General features: G+C 45.6%; 1 protein-coding gene across 2 annotated transcripts in view; it reads left to right on the forward strand.

Annotated features, from left to right (window-relative positions):
- The first annotated feature begins 4,373 nt into the window (after positions 1–4,373).
- The window catches only part of GRB10 (growth factor receptor bound protein 10), a 515,930-nt gene continuing 500,765 nt past the window's right edge, over positions 4,374–19,538 (forward strand). For both annotated transcript variants that reach the window (XM_082259307.1, XM_082259308.1), the window contains exon 1: positions 4,374–4,461. In XM_082259307.1, coding sequence (XP_082115433.1) covers positions 4,414–4,461 — 48 coding nt within the window. In that variant the 5' untranslated portion in view covers positions 4,374–4,413. The remainder of the gene's footprint in view (positions 4,462–19,538) is intronic.

Raw genomic sequence — 19,538 nt, forward strand, 5'->3', positions numbered from 1 at the left:
GTTAGGGAGACTTTAAATCTTGATGATGAGCCCTCCCTGTCGGGTAAGTGGGTTTCCTTTGGGTCCCGCACAGCCCAGATGTTGGGTCAAATTGCTATCTTTTTCCTCTTAAATCCGGAAACCTAATTTATAGCCTGTTGCTCTGTCAGAGCTTCTACATCTTGATCTCATATCTGGCAAGCTTTCTGGGCTGAAAATTTAATCAGGGACTCAATACAGACAGCTTGTTGGGGGCGTATACAAGGCTGCAAAGTGATTTGAGGGGCCAAATTTTGTGGAGCCAGTCATATCCAGGGTCACCCCCCGAGGACGATGGAGTTCATTGTCATTAAAATGCATGAACTGCAAGATTTGCTCATATCTAGTCCTGGCCATGGCAGCAGAGAACCTAGGCATATGATGAATTGGGTCAGTGGACCAATATGACCGCAACTCACGCTTTTTAATTATGCCCATGAGGGATAGGCCCAGAAAGGTTTTACATTTTGGAAATCCTGATCCGTTTCTATGTAAATTCTCTGGCAAGGGTCTAATTGAATTTGCGGTGATTAATTGATTGGCATATAAATTATGTTGGGCCAAAATAGATCTGTAAAGAACTTCCATGAACAACAGCTCATAAAAACCATAGGGAGTAAAATCTGCAGTTTCCACCTCGTTTCCGAGTTGGCCAGTGAATGGGGGAAGTACAGGCGCTGCAGAAGTGCTGGGCTCCCAATCAGGATTTGCAAGTGCATCAGGAAGGACTCTACGGGCCTGTCTTCGACTCGTTTGGTGGCTGTGGGACACTACTTGTGCTAGCCACCGCACCAGCTTGAACTGCACTTATGGGACTCGCCTCATTACCAAGTGTTACTGCAGTGCTGGTTTGACTACCACCAGGATGTGCTAGGCCGCTGGTGCTTGCCAGTACACCAGAAGGTTGAGCGGCACTAGTACCGACACTCTGCTGCATACGAGAACCATGTGATTAGTTGCACCTCAGTTACAGAAGAACAGGGTCGGTTACGCCTGACCTTAGCTCTGACAGAGTAGTGGTCCCTGCTATCGGTCCAGGTGCCGTTACTCTCCACAGGTTGGAATACTGAGCCTGTTTCTTACAGTGAGACAGTGGAATGAGACTGACATTACCCATGATACTAATACAGTGATCAGAAAAAAGATCTGTACACTTGCACTGTGACAGGGCAGTGAAGGGGGTTACTAGGGGGGGTCGGGGTAAGTCTTTATTCGGGGATATATGGTGGGTACACTAATTTGGGACAGATACTAACATCTGCTCAGACTAACTGGCGTCACCAGTGACCCGAATACAGTGATTAGTAAATGATCTGTATACTGTATATAGGGACACGGAGTTAGTTACTTGGAGCGGTCATCAGGGGGTGACAAATGTGTCTGTGTAGTGCTTGTGGCCTCACTGTCTGATGCTTTCTCCTCCCGCTGGATCTGAAAAGGGCTCCAGGAGAGGAGATTGTATCGTTTCCTGTGCCTGTGTTTACATTACACAGGCACAGGAGGGTCTGTCATTGGTCAGACCTGATCATCAGGTCCAGGCCTAAATCATTGGCCTGGACCTGATGACTGATCAGTCTTGAACCGAATCAGATCATCACGGGGACGGTGGGTGCACGCTCTACCTGCACGTGACCGACTTACAGGCACTTCTGTTCGTGCAGCCGAGCCACCTTGCTGCAGTACAACTGCGGCGGGTGGTTGGCATCTAGTTAGTTAGTCTTTAGACTTTTAAGAAAGCTAGTTCTTCTAATGAGAGGAAGATTACAAACTTACAGGTACCTTGGGTGTACAAAAGTGTGTAGGCATGTAAAAGTGATGCAAACTTAATTAGGTCTATTTGGTTGACATTACAATTTATTAAATGGCACTTGTTTATTGCAAAGTGAAGCTGCAATTTGTACAGTGCGTTTTTTATAATTGACTATTGCATACATAGTGGAACTTCACTCTCCCAAACAACGTTGATTATTTTAAATCCTCATGCTGATGGCATTAAAGTGATTATAAAGTCTCGTGTTTTTAGAAAAAAAGTTATACTTGCCTCCTCTGTTCAGTTGGTTTTGTACAGAGCAGCCCTCTTCTTGGGTCCCTCAATCCTGTGCCTGGCTCCTCCCCTCCTATTGAGTGCCCCACAGCAAGCCGCTTGCTATGGGGACACCTGAGCCGAGCTGCATTTCCGTGTCCATTCAGACACGGGTCTGCTGTCTTGCCCCACCCCTCTCTCCTGACTCACTGACTTTGACAGGCGCAGGAGCTAAGGGGCAGTTGCTGTATCTCAGCCAATCGGGAGGGAGAGTCCCAGGATGGCATATGGACTCTTAGACATCGCTGGACAGGGAGGGGCACAGGTAAGTATAAGGGGGTGCTGGGGGGCTTCTACACACAGGGCTTTATTAAAAAAAAAAAAAAAACTTCCCGACTTTACAGCTACTTTAAAAAATATCTGAAAGTAGATCCTATTTTCCTTTTTTTTTTTTCCATAACATGTCTTCAGTTCCTGTTTTTTTGCCTAGGTAAATGTTGTTATACATGGCAGGAATCTTCCAGAGGGGAAGAGGGGTTTTCCCCAGCTAAGCACACTCCCTTGCAGGCATGCTGGAGCGAAGGGCAGATGGATTCCAGGAAGAAAATGCTACATGAATGTGCCCTTAAGATGGCCATGGCCAGAAATGCTAGGGGGTGTTTTTTCAAAGTGATTTCTCAACAAAATAAAGTATAGACATGAATGGATGGGGGGAGTTTTTGGTTTGTGGCACTCGGATGCAGTGAAGTTCCACTTTAACCTCCTGTAAAGGATAATGAAGCATGTGTTTTTTGTAGTTAAACTCACAACAAGGGGCTAAGACAGGGCTTGACAAATTTACTTAGAATCTAGGAGCCAGCAAAAAGTTAGGGACCAGTTTTTTTTTTTTTTTAAATCCGCACCCAGAACTGCATGTCCGGGGCGTCTTGCAGTAAGAATTGCTCACGTCTGGTGCCAAGTGATTAAAAAAACAAATTGGGGGAAATAAGTGGCGCTGATGAGCGACACTCCCCGTCCACTCAGCAGCAGTAAGGAAAGGGCGACTGATCAAGCCCATCTGTCAACCTGTGAAAATTGATGTCTGAGGTGGACAGGCAGTGAGAACAAGCCCCGCTCATCACAGCACAGTCCACCAGAAGGTGCCGTGTTCACATAGAAACGTGTATCCCGCTACAGCAGGCCGCAAAGCTGCGACCTCCATTATCGACCAGCCCGATGCTAGTTCGCACCCCCTCAGGTAGACCACATGGGAGGATCCTGACCACTGCTGTAGTGTGACCCAGTCACCAGGACATGATTTCTAGAAGAACATTGCGACCTGATGCCTGGGTTTTGACGAGCCCTGGGCTAAGAATATGGCATAGCATTGGCAGCTTACAGGGCCTCCTTATGGAGACATCAGGGATTTCATCTGGGCAGCTAAAGGTCTTCTTTATTGGACCAACCCCCCCCCCCCCACCTAATGTCTTCTCTCCAGTGTAGCATATCAAGCACAAATCATGCTTTCTAAATGACACACCCCCCCTCCTGCAATAGCTGGGAAATGACTGAACCTGGAAGTGATGGAATACAAGCTCCTCTGCTTTCAGTGCAAAGATCAGGGAACCATGTTTCCCAGACTCCTCCCTTACAACATGGTCAACCTCCGTCCTGTGTCTGAACTTGATAGCTTCAGGTCCCTTGGCTGAACTCCATAGGAGCTCCCAATGGGGCCCCGCTCCTTCCTCACCCACTTTCATTGAGGATACTGTGTATAGTTTACACTGCATGTAACATGCTATGGGAATATGGTAGAATCTGATTGCCAAGATTCTCCCATATTCATTTGGCTTAACATGCAGTGTAAGTAATGCACTTGCTTTCCCCCAGTGAAGTAGAGGGAAGCGGGTCCCTGTTGGGGTCTTCAGCTGAACTCACTAGACTACCCTATTTAATCTCGGTACTCACTTCTACAGTATCTAGCACCCAGTATTTCTGGGACATTCATTAGTTAAGTTGTGCCTTTAAAACTGTAGGGGAAAAATGTAAGCTAATGTCTGCTTTAAATTGTAGCAAAGCTGTCTTTTTTTTTTTTTTTATTTGCCTGTGCTGCGGTAGGGTTGAGTAAATGTCAATCCAGACTAGAAATGTAAATCTGTTGGCAGATGACACGTCCTTTACGCATTTCAGCTGTATATTTTTTGTGCTTACCTGAAGTTTTTAGCTTTAAATAAGATACTTTTGCCTTCACCATGCTAGGCAAGCAAGTGCTTGTATGTTTCCTGAAATAGTACGACGTGTGTTTGTGTGCTAAAGGAATGTGCCGCGTTCAAATATCTATTGTATTTTCCATAGGTTCCTGCAGATTTTTTGAAACTTAAATCAATGAGCAGATGGCTTTATCTGGATGTCCAGATGCCTTTTTACACCCTTATTACCAGGTATGTTGAAGTATACTTTTTCCAAAGTAGAACTCCTGGTTTTTAAAAGTAGAGTTCACTGCAATGTGCAGGACTGACTGTTTTGTGCTTCAGCAGCTTATTTACCGAAATTTGAAAAATGAATCTGGAGTTCTTTGGCTTTTTTTTTTTTTTCCACATGTTTCAAATTGCTTGTCATTTTTAATAGGCAGAATTTGTTCCCAAATTTGTTGCCAGATTCAAAAGTATTCCTGGAATTCTGTGACATCACCATCCTGCCTCCATCTCATCCAATCATAGAATGCTTTGCGTTCATTCAAATACAAAGCATTCGTGTCCGCTCAGCATGGAACCTGGAAGCAAGTGGCGAACACTGGAACAGCTGCGTCTACTTCAGTGCATTCCAGCTTCCAGGGGTACCACACCTGCCATTATATGTGCATTGGTCCAAACTGGACCAAAGTAACTGTATAAAATCAAGGGTGTGGCATTAAAAAAACTACCTTTTCCCAGGGACCGATTGGGGGCCCAAATCTACTAGCCCCTCAGCAATCTATTTTAATCCGTAGTTGGGGAAAGATCTCCTTTTTACATAAAAAAAAAAAAGATAATGTATGGCTTTTGTTTTCATTTAGTAAGAATGAGACAACTGATGTCTCATTAGGTTATATTATTGAATGAGACTAGGGATTTTCAGTGGATGGATGTCACTTTTTAAACCTTGAAATGGCTTTGCCAGGATGGAAAATATGAAGGGTTGAGGTTTTAGGCAGAGGTGCTTTTAGGAATATCTGGGCCTTCATAGCAACTTAAACTTTTAATGTTTTTAACATTGTGCGATTTATATCCTACTCGTCTCCCTGTCTCCGCACCCGGGGACTAGCAAGGAGGGGAGAGACCTTGGAGTGTGGAAAGCATTGATTGGGTGCTAGCCAGGAAAGGCGGGCTCTCAACGCTCAGCACAAATGCATCTGCTGAGCGACCAATTGAGGCGCTGGCCCCAATGAGGAAAAGGTTATTCCTTTTAGGTTACTCTTGCACACTCTTGCACACAGAAGAACTTAGAAACTCATTACAAGCGCATGCTAAATCAAGCTCCATTGTCTGCTCCATTAACCACTTGCCCCTTAGCTTTTTTTTGGCACTTTGTTTACATGTAACAATCAGTATTTTGTTTTTCCTAGAAAACTTCTTTGGACCCCCCCCCCAGGCCCTAGAGAATAAACTGGTGGGTGTTGTGGTATGAGCACGGCGGTATTTCAAACAATGTTCTAATGCAAAAAAAATAAATAACCCCCATTTTTTTGGTAAAGTATAAAACCTGATGGTATGCCGAGTAAATAGATACCAAGCATGTCATGCTTTAAAATTGAACGCCTCTGCAACGAAGACAAATAACATGCATAAGTTTTACTATCCATAGGCGACCTTTAAAAGCCTTTAAAGGTAACCACTTTAGATTTACTGAGGAAGGCTAGTGGTAGAATTACCGACCAGGTTCTGACATTGGTGGTGATACCTCATCTGTGGGCTGATCACTGTGTGCGTGCGGGATAGACACGTTCTCCTTTGCACGGGTGCACTTCAAAGGCGTTTTTGTGTGAGATATAAATGTATAGATATTATATATAGATATAAAAAAACTGATTCCCAAAAAGTTGGGACACTACAAATTGTGAATAAAAACCGAATGCAATGATGTGGAAGTTTTCAAATTTCAATATTTTATTCAGGACACAACATAGTTGACGTATCAAATGTTTAAACTGAGAAAATGTATAATTTTAAGGGAAAAATTTAAGTTGAATTTTAAATTTCATAGTATCAACACATCTCAAAGTTGGGACAAGGCCATGTTTACCACAGTGGCATCCCCTCTTCCTTTTATAACAGTCTGCAAACGTTTGTAAGAGAACCTCAGTGAACAAAAAGCATCATGAAGGCCAAGGAATACACCAGACAGGTCAGGAATAAGGTTGTGGAAAAATTTAAAGCGGGGTTAAGGTTTAATAATATAAAAAAAGCTTTTAACATCTCACGGAGCACTGTTCAATCCATCATCTGAAAATAGAGTATCGCACAACTGCAAACCTACCAAGACCTGGCTTACCACCTTAACTTATTGGCCAGATCAGAGCATTATTCAGAAGTAGCCAAGAGGCCCTCGGTAACTCTGGCAAAGCTGTAGAGATCCACAGCTCAGCGGGGAGAATCTCTCCACAGGAGAACTATTAGTCATGCACTTCACAAATCTGGCCTTCATGGAAGAGTGGCAAGAAGAAAGCAGTACGTCCCATTTGCAGTTTGTGCGAAGCCATGTGGAGGGACACAGGAAAACGTGGAAGAATGTGTGCTGGTCAGATGGGACCAAAAATTTTACTTTTTGGCCCAAAAGCAAACCTTGTGTGACAGAAAACGAACACTGTGCCTGAGCACACCATCCCCACTGTGAGTGGCTACATATGGATTGAAATTCAGCTGGTGCTTGCCGAACTGGATGAATTTCGATCCATCTATGGCCAGTTTAAGGCACTATACCTCTGACTGCAAGAATTGGCAGTGTCACTTTGATCAAACCACTTTCTTTGGTCTCCCATGTAACAGTTTTATTACCGGTCGACCTGTGGCTCCCCAATCAGTTTCCAGGACAAAATGATTGATTATGGCTTCCTCCAATAAATCCAAGCAGAAAGTGTAAAGTTTCTCCCATTCCCCCCCCCCCCCCTTCCCTGGTCTTGGTTTGGATTATTTTCCAGCATTATCCAGCTCACAACCATTTAGGTTTTTCTAGATGATGGGAAGGTCAGCTTCCAGATGTGGCTGTGGAGCAGTGTTAATTTCGTCGACTAAAACCGACTAAAACGTTTTCGTCGACTAACACAATTCAGATGACTAAAATACGACTAAAACTAAAATGGCATTTTAGTCAAAAGACTATAACTAAAACTAAATCGAAATTTGCTGCCAAAAATTAACACTGGTGCATGCTCAAAGCATAAATAATAACATATTAGATTTTTCACTCCAGGACCAGCAGTAGTATATAATGAGTTTGGAAATTGTAGAGAAATGCTTAAATAATGCATTACAAATTACAATTGAACTACACCCATTTGATTATAGATGACTAAAATTAGTTTTAGTCGACTAAAATGTAGGGCGTTTTAGTCGACTAAAATATACTGGAGTTTTAGTCGACTAAATACGACTAAAACACTTGCAGAAGACTAAAATGGGACTAAAACTAAAATGCCATTTTAGTCCTAAGACTAAAACTAAAACTAAATTGAAATTTGCTGCCAAAATTAACACTGCTGTGGAGTTGTCCACTAGAATGGCCAAATTATTAAATTCTGCTAGAAGCGATCAGAGGTTGTCACCATTCCAGGGATTTAGAAAAGTCCAAAGTATGTGGGGTCTTTTTTTAAAAGTAACTTGCCTTTTTCTGCACACCTGCATGAATATTCGGCCCACAGCCAAAACGTAATGGAAATGTCACAGGATTTTTGTGGGTCCCAAAACCAATATCAAGTATCAAAGACCAAAAGCGCCAAGGAAGTTGCTAGAGCAAAGCAGTTTTACTCCTGAAGAAACCTCCCAGTAAAGACGAGGGATGCTAGGATTAGCTTCCTGGAAGGCTCTAACATTGGGAAGGAAATGGACACAATACATCTCAAAACTTTGACCAGTTTGACCGTGTTCCTCGTATATATGGCAGCAGGGTGACCGAGCTGCTCTCGACAGCTCAGTTAACTATCGGTAGTTGGAAGGCATTGCCCTTTATCAGCATTGTGTAGCCAATCGCACTGTGGAAATATTGGGAGCCCAGCCTTCTAGCTTGGGGACAAACACATTTTAAAGCACAGGCTTTGGCTGATGTAAAGGTTAACTGAAGGGTTGTGACTTGAGCCTGTAGCCCCTCCCCCACAAACTTTCTTCTTAATCTGGTCACAGAAGGACCTGGTAAAGGCAGCCGTCTAGAACGACTACAAAAACCCATTTCTCTGTTCATTGACGGACGCAGCTGTTCTTATTCATACTCATAGGGTTATGCTCCTCCTTGGGATGGCCACTAGGCGGAAAAAAGGCTTGTCCACGCCTATGGGGGCTGTCCCAGCAGGCATAACCCCTCGGGCTCTGCTAGTCAACAGTTTTGTTCTGCCTAGTGTCAGGGATAGACCTAGTTCCCTGCTGGGACTTCGGTCTTGGCTGTATCAGGGAAGAATGTGTGCTTTATTTTTTTGGACTAGTTAGTTCCTGAGGACCAAGCTTCAGAGGAACTGCAAGCAACAGCCGGCTGATATTTGCACTAGATAATCTAGATCCTTAAGGTCTCCCAGCCTGGCCATGGAGTGTGAGCAGGTTAAAGTCCAGAACTAGGCCTCGCCATGACAGTGCCCCGCTGGATGGGGACGAGCCTGCGAGTGGATAGTCTCGCTGGGACGCAAATTACATGGAATGACCTGAGTCGCAGCTTCCCCTTGGCCAACAGCACCCCCATCCCGGATGAGAGGTGATCTGTTTCGGAGTGGCACCCACCTGGTTCCGTGGTATGGTGAGTAATATGTCCCCCCCCCCCCCCCCAAAAACCCTTGGGGGGCGTGGGGTGGGTGTGGGCCCCTCCCTGGAATGGTCGGACCTTGGGGGCTCCCTTGGTTCCCTGGCATCTTTTTAGGATATACCTCTTGGCTTTTTCCTTCCCCTTGCAGGTTTTTTTTATCTTGGAGGCGGTAACAATGTGGCTGTTTTGGGGCTTACTTGGGGGGGGGGGGGGGGGGGGGAGGTGGTTGTCCTGAGTGGATCCCTGGTTAGAGACCCTTTTGATGCCTTCTATTTTGGGTCCCGGAGACCGAATGGTGCGTGGCGTGGGCCGCCATTTTGCTGTAGTTCAGTTTCTGTTCCTTTTAGTTTGTATGGGCAGCAATTTTAGGTTTTTCTGTTGCTGCCAGCCGCAAACGTCCTATGCCCTCACCTCCATCGGCAGGATCCTCGGACTTTGAGATGGACTTGAGGGGTCTGTGTCTTTGCATTCGGACGATGAAGAGGACCTGTCCTCATCAGCTGCCACGTGGGAACGCGCATTGGTGGAAGCCCTGATAGTTTCTGTGCGGTAAACTTTTTAAAAATGGCTGAACCCACAGCGCCAGGTACGCAGGTGTCTTTTGGCTCCCAAAATCCTGTAATTCGGGCAAGGTATTCCCTTTTCCAGAATTGTTTCATACTATTGTGGATTAACAATGGCGTCACAATCACATGTGGGTGGTGCCTAAGCGTTTTGCAAGCCGTTATCCTATTGCGGAGGCAGTGTCTAAGGTGGACTGTACCACAGAAAGTAGATTCTTTGGTGGCCAGGTTGAATAAAGCGACTCTGGTACTGGTGGCAGTCTCCTACCTTTCCGGATCCCGTGGATAGACTGGTGGAATCCTTGTCCCGCCATTTACACCTGGTAGCAGGTCAGGTGTTAACTTTGAATGTTTTAGTAGCGCAGACTGCTACTGAATGGGTGAAGTTACTTAAAAGTAACTTGGAAGCTGAACGCTTCCCCCCCCCTGTGGTGCTGGATCTATTGGACCTGTTGGCTCAAGTCCTGGTGTTCATGTGTGATACATCCTTGGATGTTACCCAGTTGGGGGCCAGAGCGTCAACAGTGGGGATTGCTATTCGGCACACGGTGTGGCTTAAGAGCTGGTCTGCTGACCAGGCTTTCAAAAAGACCTTGACTGATCTCCCCTTCACTGGGGAGAGGCTGTTTGGATCCTCTCTGGATGAGTTGATCAAAGACCTCACTGGGGGAAAAGAGTACTCCTTCCCCCCAACCCTCTAAGGGCAAGGCACCACGTGTTAGAAGGTGGTCTTCTTTTGCTGCTCGTGGGCGGCCAGTTCGTACCTCCGGGTCGCAAGCGAATGTACAGCTGTTCAGGTTTTCTGGGGGTTTTCGAGGGGTTCCGAGAAGACCTGCTCAGGTAAATCTGAGACGGACCAGTCTGGATCTGCAGATAATCGTGTACATGATAGGGCACCCTCACCCGTTTCTGGGGTGGGGGGGACATCAGATTCTTTCCGGAGCCGGGCCCCTCAAGCACACACGTTATCTGGTGGTACATAGAGATAAGGTGGTACTTTGACCTATTCAGTGTTTCCTTCCTAAGGGGGTTTCTGATTTTCATCTGGATGAAGACACAGTATTGCCTTCACTTAAACCTCATCCGACGGAGCATGCTTTGCATTCTTGGCTGTGATTCAGGGCGATCAGGGTCGATTTACAGACCTGAGTCCCTTCAAAAATCAGATGCTACTTTGTCCTTTTTTGTTGGACCTCATAGGGTATGGCTGCATCTGCTGAGACCATTTTCCAGATGGACGTGGCAGATGGTGGTACAAGCTTTTTCACTGAAGGGTCAGGTTCCTCCTTTCCCAGTAAAGGCTCGCTCTATGAGAACGCTGAGGGTCTCTTGGGTTTTTTCGCCATCAGACGTTGGTGTTACAAGTTTGTAACTTGTTCGTCTGGGCATACGTCACTAAAGTCTACAAGGTAGATGTATTGGCATCTGCAGATGCATCTTTTGGCTGCAGAGTTTTGCAGGCTGCAGTTTAAAAGAGAATTCCTTCGTTTCTCTGAGGGTTCCATTGGTTCCAGGTGAGCTCCAGTTGTTCCTGGTTAGGCTCTATTCTACCTAGTTGGCTACTTAGCCATTGGGGAAATCTTTTTTTTTTTTTTTTTTTTTTTTTTCTCTTGTTCGCACCCCTCATACTGCTTTGGTACATCGTAATTAGTCTATGAATAGGAAGAGCTGCGTCTGTCGAACGATGGAGACCTGGATTTTTGTAAGAACTTACCGTAAAATCCTTTTTCTTACGACTATCGACAGGCGCAGCCTCATCTTCTTCAGGAGCTGAGGGGGTTATGCTGCCACCTGCAGGAGTAGTCTAGGCAGTATGTTAGTACAAAGCTTTTAACAAACACGCCAACCGGGCTGTCCCTCCAGGCATAACCCCCCACTGATTGAATCCAAACTGGAAAAAGACCGCTCCAGGTGAGGTGGTGTCAGGTGCTGGTCGGATCTGTAGTCCAAGTGCCGTTCGAAAAGAAATGACCGCACTCCGATGTAAAAATTAAGCAGGAGTGTATTTATTCCACATCAAAAAATAGGCATAACTTCAAAACTTCAAACTGTGAGAACATAGGACAAAAGGTAGACGCGTTTCACGACTAGAAATGTCGCTTACTCATTACCAAGTTCATTCTGAATGTGCACAGACCACAGATAAAGGTACTTATGCAGCTCAGAATAATCAAATTGATTAGATGTTCATTGGAGTAAACTGCTGCTAAATGTCTGTGGTCTGATTGCATGAACAGAATGGCCCCAATCAAAAACCAAACACATAATAGTGATTGAATTTAAAACATGCAAATGTTAAAATATGCAAATCAAAAATATAAATGATCACTATAGACACAAATATTGCCATATATTTCACATAAGTATATTATCTCCATGTATGCCCATATTTCTATGTTGAGTGCAAAAATGTATATGAAATTGAATGGAGGATATATTAAAGAGATATATGTATAAAAATTAATTAAATCATATGTGAAAGATATGAAAAAAAAATAAAAAAATGAAAAATGTATATACAGTGGGTACGGAAAGTATTCAGACCCCCTTAAATTTTTCACTCTTTGTTATATTGCAGCCATTTGCTAAAATCATTTAGGTTCATTCTTCTTCCTGATGAATGTACACATAGCACCCCATACTGACAGAAAAACACAGAATTGTTGACTTTGTTGCAGATTTATTAAAAAAGAAAAACTGAAATATCACATGGTCCTAAGTATTCAGACCCTTTGCTGTGACACTGTCAACAATTCTGTGTTTTTCTGTCAGTATGGGGTGCTATGTGTACATTCATGAGGAAGAAGAATGAACCTAAATGATTTTAGCAAATGGCTGCAATACAACAAAGAGTGAAAAATTTAAGGGGGTCTGAATACTTTCCGTACCCACTGTGTGTGTGTGTGTGTGTGTATATATATATATATATATATATATATATATATATATATATATATATATATATATATATATATATATATATATATATATATATATATATATATATATATATATATGCGCCAAGTTCTCACCCTCCCTAGCCAACCTTTATATGGGTTGGTGGGAGAGGTCCCGCATCTTTGGAGGTATGAACCCATACAGGGAACATGCCTTTTTGTACCTTCGTTACATAGACAATTTACTGTTTGTGTGCCATAGGTCTGTTGATCTTGATACATTCATACATTTTTTTGAACGATAATGACCTAAACCTCGTTTTTTACGGGATCTTCCAGCCCGGATAAAATGATGTTTTTAAACAAGAATCGTCCTCCTTATATCAATGGTTTCTCCAGAGAGGCTATCCCAGATGGATGCTGGACAGAGCATACCATCTGGCCCTGGAGAAGGACCGAACTGACCTTTTGCAGCTAACAGGGTCTAGTCAAACAGTTATACATCATGACCCTATCCTGGATTCTTCACAAGCGCCAACGGAAAAGATCATATAAACCTAAAAAGAAAAATAACAAAGATAGAATTATACCCTCTCTAACGCTGGCACTTCCCTACAGTTTCGAATTTAATGACCTCAAATCAATAATCGGAAAACACCTGCCAATTTTGCATACTGACAACATATGCGAGAATATTCTGGGGAAGGGTGTGAACATTGTAGCAAAGAGCAGACAACATCCCTTCCTGTGCAGTAATTTCCTGCTGCTAAGCCGAGGTCACTTCTTGCCTTTCTCTCAATGCTGTGGAAGATCCAGGAGGCTGGTTTGTCTGGGGGGGGGGGGGGGGTACAGTATTTGGTGTCCCTGCGGGCATATCTCTGCACTTTCTGCTGTCACTTTGGTTTACAGGGGTTCCCGGCAGACTGCGGCGATCGGTGGTGGATACCGCGATCGGCGCTCTTAAAGTGACAGTACATAGTTTTTTGAAAATTGCATTATGGAGTTGCATATTGGAGTTCCAAACTATGAAATCACTCAGACCCACTCAGTCAGAATCGCAGTCGCTAGCCGCGATTTCAGCAGCCCTGGAAAGCCTGGCGACTAAAGTTGATTTAGTAATGGAAAAAGGTTGATAGCCGAAAATGTTCTCAGTCAGATGGTGACGAGGACCTGTTTTCAGCTGCAGCTCGGGAACACACCTTAGTGGAAGCCCTGATTTTTCAATGCGGGATACTTTAAAATTGGCTGACCCCACACTGGCAGGGATGTGGGTGGCTTTTGGCTCAAGTCTCCAAAAGTCGACAGGGTTTCCCCTTGTCCTGACACCTTTTACGATATTGTGAATGACCAATAGGAGCACGTTAAGCATGTGTTAGTGGTGCCTAAACGCTTTAAAAGCTGGTACCCTATTGCTGAAAAGGTTTCCAACCGTTGGAAGGTGCCACCTAAAGTGGACCATCCTGTTTCCAGATTGAACCTACCCTTGTGCCTGTGGAAGATTTCCCAGTTTTTATGGGTTCAGTGGACAGGTGGGTGGAAACCTCTTTCCCGCCATCTTCAAGTGCTGGCAGGTTCCCTTTTGAAACCGGTTTTTATGTCTGCATTAGTCTCAGACAGTAATGGAATGGATTAGGGGTTTGCGGGAGTCCTTGGACCCCGAGACTGTTCCTCTGGAACAGCTGGAACCGTTGGACCAGGTGATCCAGGCTCTGGTGTTCCTGTGTCATGCTTCTATGGATGCGGCTCCCCTTGTGGCCAGGGTTTTGGCCGTGAGCGTTGTTTTGAGCCGCATGGTTTGGTTGAAGAGCTGGTCGGCTGACCAAGCTTCTAAGAAAGCCTTGGCTGATCTCCCCTTTCTGGGGGACTAGTTGTTTGGCGACTCATTGGATGAGTTAATCGCCAAAGGGCCTGACTGGTGGGAAGAGTACTCTTCTCTATTCCTCCGAGGGTAAGACTCCCCGTAGTAGAACTTCTGGAGAAACTAAGAAACCCTGGGGGCAAGCCCAAGGCTGGTCAGTCTGGTGCTGCAGACAAGTCCTCTTCAGCTTGAAGGGGTGCCCTCACCCGTCTCAGGGGTTTGGGGGGGGCATGTCTGCGCTTCAGGAGCCCTGGACTTCCTTCATTCAAGATGATTGGGTTTGAAAACTGGTTTGCTCCGGGTACAAGATCGACTTTTAGTCTTGGCCATGGAACAGGTTCTTTTAGTCGAATCTTCTCCTCTCTCCAGAGCGTTTGAAGGTTCTGCGGGAGGCTGTGCGAGATCTCCTGGCTCAAGGGGTGATTGTGCCGGTTCCTCTGCAGGAACACTCTCAAGGTTTCTATTTAAGCCTGTTCCCTGTGGCCAGAAAGGAGGTCAAAGTGCATCCAATCCTGGACCTCAAGGCTCCGAACCGCTTTGTGCGGGTGCAGAAGTTTCAAATAGTGTCCATCGATCGGTGGTGGCATCTTTGAATCGGGGATTTTCTGGCTTCCATCGATCTCAAAGATGCGTTTCTCCACGTCCCCATATTCGAGGGACATCAGCGATTTTCTCTGCTTTGCAGTGGCAGAGGAGCACTTTAAATTTGTGGCATTACCTTTTGGTTTCACCTTGGCTCCCAGAGTTTTTACCAAGGTCCTAGCCCCCGTGCTGGCCTTGTTACGTCGGCAAGGTATATCCATTGTGGGATATCTGGACGATCTCCTGTTGCGAGCAGTCTCCCACTCAGATCTGCTGGAAGTTTCGATCCCCATTCAGACCCTTCAAGAATTCGGGTGGACGATCAATGTCACTAAATCTGCCCTGACTCCATCCGTGCAGGTCACTTATCTGGGGCTTATCCTCAACTCTGCTCTGGTGAAGGTCTTCCTTCCCTTGGATAAGCTTCAGAAGTTGCAAAGGGCGGTCCGGTTGCTGATGGAGGCCGATCAGTCCTCCTTGAGGGCTTGCATGGGGGCCCCAAGTCTGATGGTCTCGACCTTCAAAGTTGTCCCATTTGCTCAGGCTCATAGGAGACAGTTGTAAGATTCTGTCAAAATGGAACAGAGATCCTCGGTCACTGGACCAGAAGATTCGGTTGAGCCATCTCACGAAGTCGGCTCTTGGTGGCTCCAGTCACCTGTTCTGTGCCAAGGCAAGTCCTTCCTACCTGTGTTTTGGATGGGGGGTCACCACAGACGCCAGCCTGTCAGACTGGGGAAGTTCTGTGTCCAGGGGACTTGGACGACAGTTCTTCCTTACTTATCAATATTCGGGAGCTGGGAGCGATCAAGCTCTGGCTGCTTCCCTGGACGAGTCTGTTACGCAGATCTCTGGTTCGGGTCCAGTCGGACAATGCCACGGCCGTGGCTTACATCAATCAAGGGGCCCCCTGAAGTGCCTTGGTATCTAAGGAGGTGGCAGAGATTCTAATGTGGGCGGAACACAATGTTCTGACTCTTTCCGCAGTCCACATCCCGGGTGTGGAGTATTGGCAGGCGGGATTACCTGAGTCATCAGGTGTTGTATCAGGGGGAGTGGTCCCTGCATCCAGAGGTGTTTCATCTCCTGTGTGCCCGGTGAGGGACTCCGGAGGTAGACCTGTTTGCATCTCGCCTCAACAGGAAAGTTCAGAGGCTTGTGGCCAGGTCTTGGATTCTCTGGCCAATGCCACGGACGCTCTAGTGACTCCTTGGAGTCAGTATTGCCTGATGTATGCCTTGCTTCCGCTCGTTTTCCTGCAGAGCTTTATTCGCAGGGTGGCGATGGAAGGCATTTCAGTCGGTCTGTTAGCACCAGATTCGCCTCGACGGTCTTGGTACGCAGAACTGATAAAAATGGTCGTGGATCCATGGCGTCTTCTTCTGCGGGAAGACCCATCTCAAGGACCGATCTTCCATCCTGCTTTACGGTCGCTGACCTTAATAGCTTGGCTGTTGAAAGCAGGGTGTTGAGGGATAGAAGTCGTTCTGATTCGGTGATTCCCACCCTTTTTGAAGGCCAGGAAGTCTACCTCTAGGAAGATCATCCTACGTGGAAATCGTACATTTCATGGTGTGAATCGCTGCAGCTGCACCCTCGCTTGTTCTCTATAGCTAGGGTTTTGGCCCTTTTTTACAAAAAGGGGTTGAGCAGCATTTGGCACTATCAAGGGCCAGGTGTCGGCCCTGGCTATTTACTTTCAACGTCCGTTGGCTACTAAGTTTCATTCGCGCTTTCATTCAGGGGGTTCATCATCTGGCTCCTCCGTGGAGATCCCCGTTACCACCGTGGGATCTTAATTTTGGATTGGTCTGTTCTTCAAAACCCTCCTTTTGAGAATTTGGGAGATTTCTTGGCTTTCTTTGTCACAAAAGGTTGCCTTCCTAGTGGCTATCACTTCTGCTCGCAGAGTCGGAGTTGATGGCGCTGTCCTGTCCGCCTTAATTGGTGGTCCACAGGGATAAAGTGGTCCTCCTGACCTAATCAGTCTTTTCTTCCTAAGGTGGTGTCGGATATTCACCTGAATGAAGACATTGTGTTGCCTTATGTCCTCACCCTAAACATCCCAAAGAAGTTGCCTTGCACTCTCTGGATGTGGTTTGGGCGATAAGGGTTTATCTGACGGTCACTCAGTTATTCAGGAAGTCAGACTTTGTCCTCCCGACGTTCCTCGCATAGGTTTGGCTGTGTCCGCTGCTATCATTTCGAGATGGATCAGGCAGACGGTTGTTCAGGCTTATTCACTCAAGGGTCAGGTTCCTTCTCTCCCTGTGAAGGCGCATTCTACTAGAGCGCTGAGTGCCTCTTGGGCTTTTTGCCACCAGTCCTCTGTTATACAAGTTTGTAAGGCAGCGACTTGGTCATCTATGCACACCTTTACAAAATTTTACAAGGTGGATTTGTTGGCCTTCTCAGATGCCTCTTTTGGTCTCAAGGTTTTGCAGGCTGCTGTTTTCATAAGAAAATGTGTTTTTTTTTTTCTCTTAGGGGTCTTTTGCCTGGGTGCGCTCCTGTTTGGTTGAGCTCGGTTTCCTGGTTGGCTAGGTTTCAACTCTTGGAGTTGACGTTACTGTCTGGTTGTGTTTTTCCCACCCCTCATGCCTTCACTGCTTTGGGACATCTGTCGATGGATGATAGAGAAAATAAGATTTTTGTAAGATCTTACCGTAAAATCTTTGTCTATAGAAGATGCAGCACCTGCCCCTCTGATTGGGAATGGTTCTTTTGTCTTCGCTGCTTGCAACTAAACTGATGTGCTGGGCTGTGGCAGTGGGGGCTATGCCTGGAGGGACAGCCCGTGGGCGTTTATATGTTAAAAGCTTTGTACTAACGTACTGCCTAGACTACTCCTGCAGGTGGCAGCATAACCCGCTCAGCTCATGAAAATGAGGCTGCGTCTTGTCGATGGACATTCAAGAGATTTTGCGGTAAGATCTTACAAAAATCGTATTTTCTCTGAAGTTCAACAGAAGCAGCACATTATGGGGTTCTTTCTAACACTGCTTGCAACCAAACTGAGACTAGCAGAGCCTGAGGGGTTATGCCTGCTGGGGCAGCCCCCATAGGCATTGACTGGTTGTTTTTTTTTTTTTTTTTTTTCCGCCTAGTGTCTATCCCTAGGAGGAGGAGCATAACCCTATGAGTCTATGAATAAGAGCTGCGTCTAACTTCAGAGAGGATTTCAGGGTGAGTTCTTACAAAAATCCAGTTTTTGCTCAACAAAGGATTATTCCAGTTAAGAACACTAGATCTTTCAAGGATATTACTCACCTCTTTGCTTTCCAGAAAGTCTTTGGAAAGTACTGAAACTTTTATAATTTTGAATAAATCAGACAGGTTCTTGGAGTACCAAAATGTGTGTGCAAAGGAGTTCATGATCACCTGGGAGTTGCAGCATCTTGCAGTACTGACAGAACGGGATTTGCCAAAAGCCATTCCACATGTATAACACCCGGCTTCACCTTGCGCAGACAGTTTGCCAGACAACAATTTAACTTGTCCTAGTAACTCACTTTGTCTGCTGGTGCGTAAAGTGATTGCAACGGTCACCTTTTAAAACAACCTATTTAGTTTGAAGAAATGAATGCCAAAATATTTCTGTATTCTTGGCTGCATAGGAGCTGGGGGAGGAGAAGCAGCAGTACACCAAGCTTCCCTGTGAATGGCTGTGAAAAGGGGGGGGGGGTGTGTCATGACAAGTCTGATCATTGGAGAACAGCCTTAATTGTATTTTCCCTAGCTATGTTGGGAACTGTGTGCTCTCCTGCTTAGTTTGGTCAGTTTAATAGGAAAGGAGAGGGACTGGCAGGTATACCAGGGAAATAACATAAAGGAAGCAATACAAACAGGCTGCTTTTCATATAACATGGTACAGCAGGCACATATCCGAAATGGGAAATGCTAGGTCTGCTGTAACACTTTTTAAACTCTATTTGTAGCTGCTTTCTCTTTGGGACTCTTGCTGCTGGGCACCCTATAATACGGTGCATAAGCATTCTGTTGGTGGCTTCAAAGCAATCTTTGATGCATAAGGAGTATTCAAGGAAGCTGCATTATTCTTGCCTAAGTGAGCCACAGTTAGGAAAAACCTCCACTTGTGGGGGGGAGATGTGTAAAGTGTAAGTAAGAGGTGGGAATATAGTAAGTGTAAGAAGGGGGTGAAGATCCATTAAACTCCCCTGTCAGGACCCAGACTTGAACCTAGGACCTCCAGTGTGTCTGCCAATGACTCTACTTGCTGAGCCACCTGGAATGCTGGACAAATCCTTGGACAAATCCTTGGACAAATCCTTGGATGATCCTGCTGTGAATCTTTATTGCCTTGAACCTTGAACCCTTTGCTCCTCCCATGAACTTCCTGTTATAAGCCATGTCTTTGCACTTCCTAGTTGCCAGAATATTGTGCCTTCAACAGCCGATATCTCGCTTGTCTCTCCTGCTGCCGTCCGTATCTTTGCTATCATCCGTTATCGACACTTGGCTTGTTCCTCGACTACGCCTTTGCCTAATACCGACCTGCAACTACTTGTTACCGACCTTTGGCTATTCCTAGACTACGCTTCTGCTTGATCCTGACCTGCTATATCTGCTACTGGACCCTGGCTTGCTCATCTCCTGGTGGGGCGATCCTGAGGACC

Source organism: Pelophylax lessonae (assembly GCF_965119305.1).
Source record: "Pelophylax lessonae genome assembly, chromosome: 5".
NCBI classification, from domain to species: Eukaryota; Metazoa; Chordata; class Amphibia; order Anura; family Ranidae; genus Pelophylax; species Pelophylax lessonae.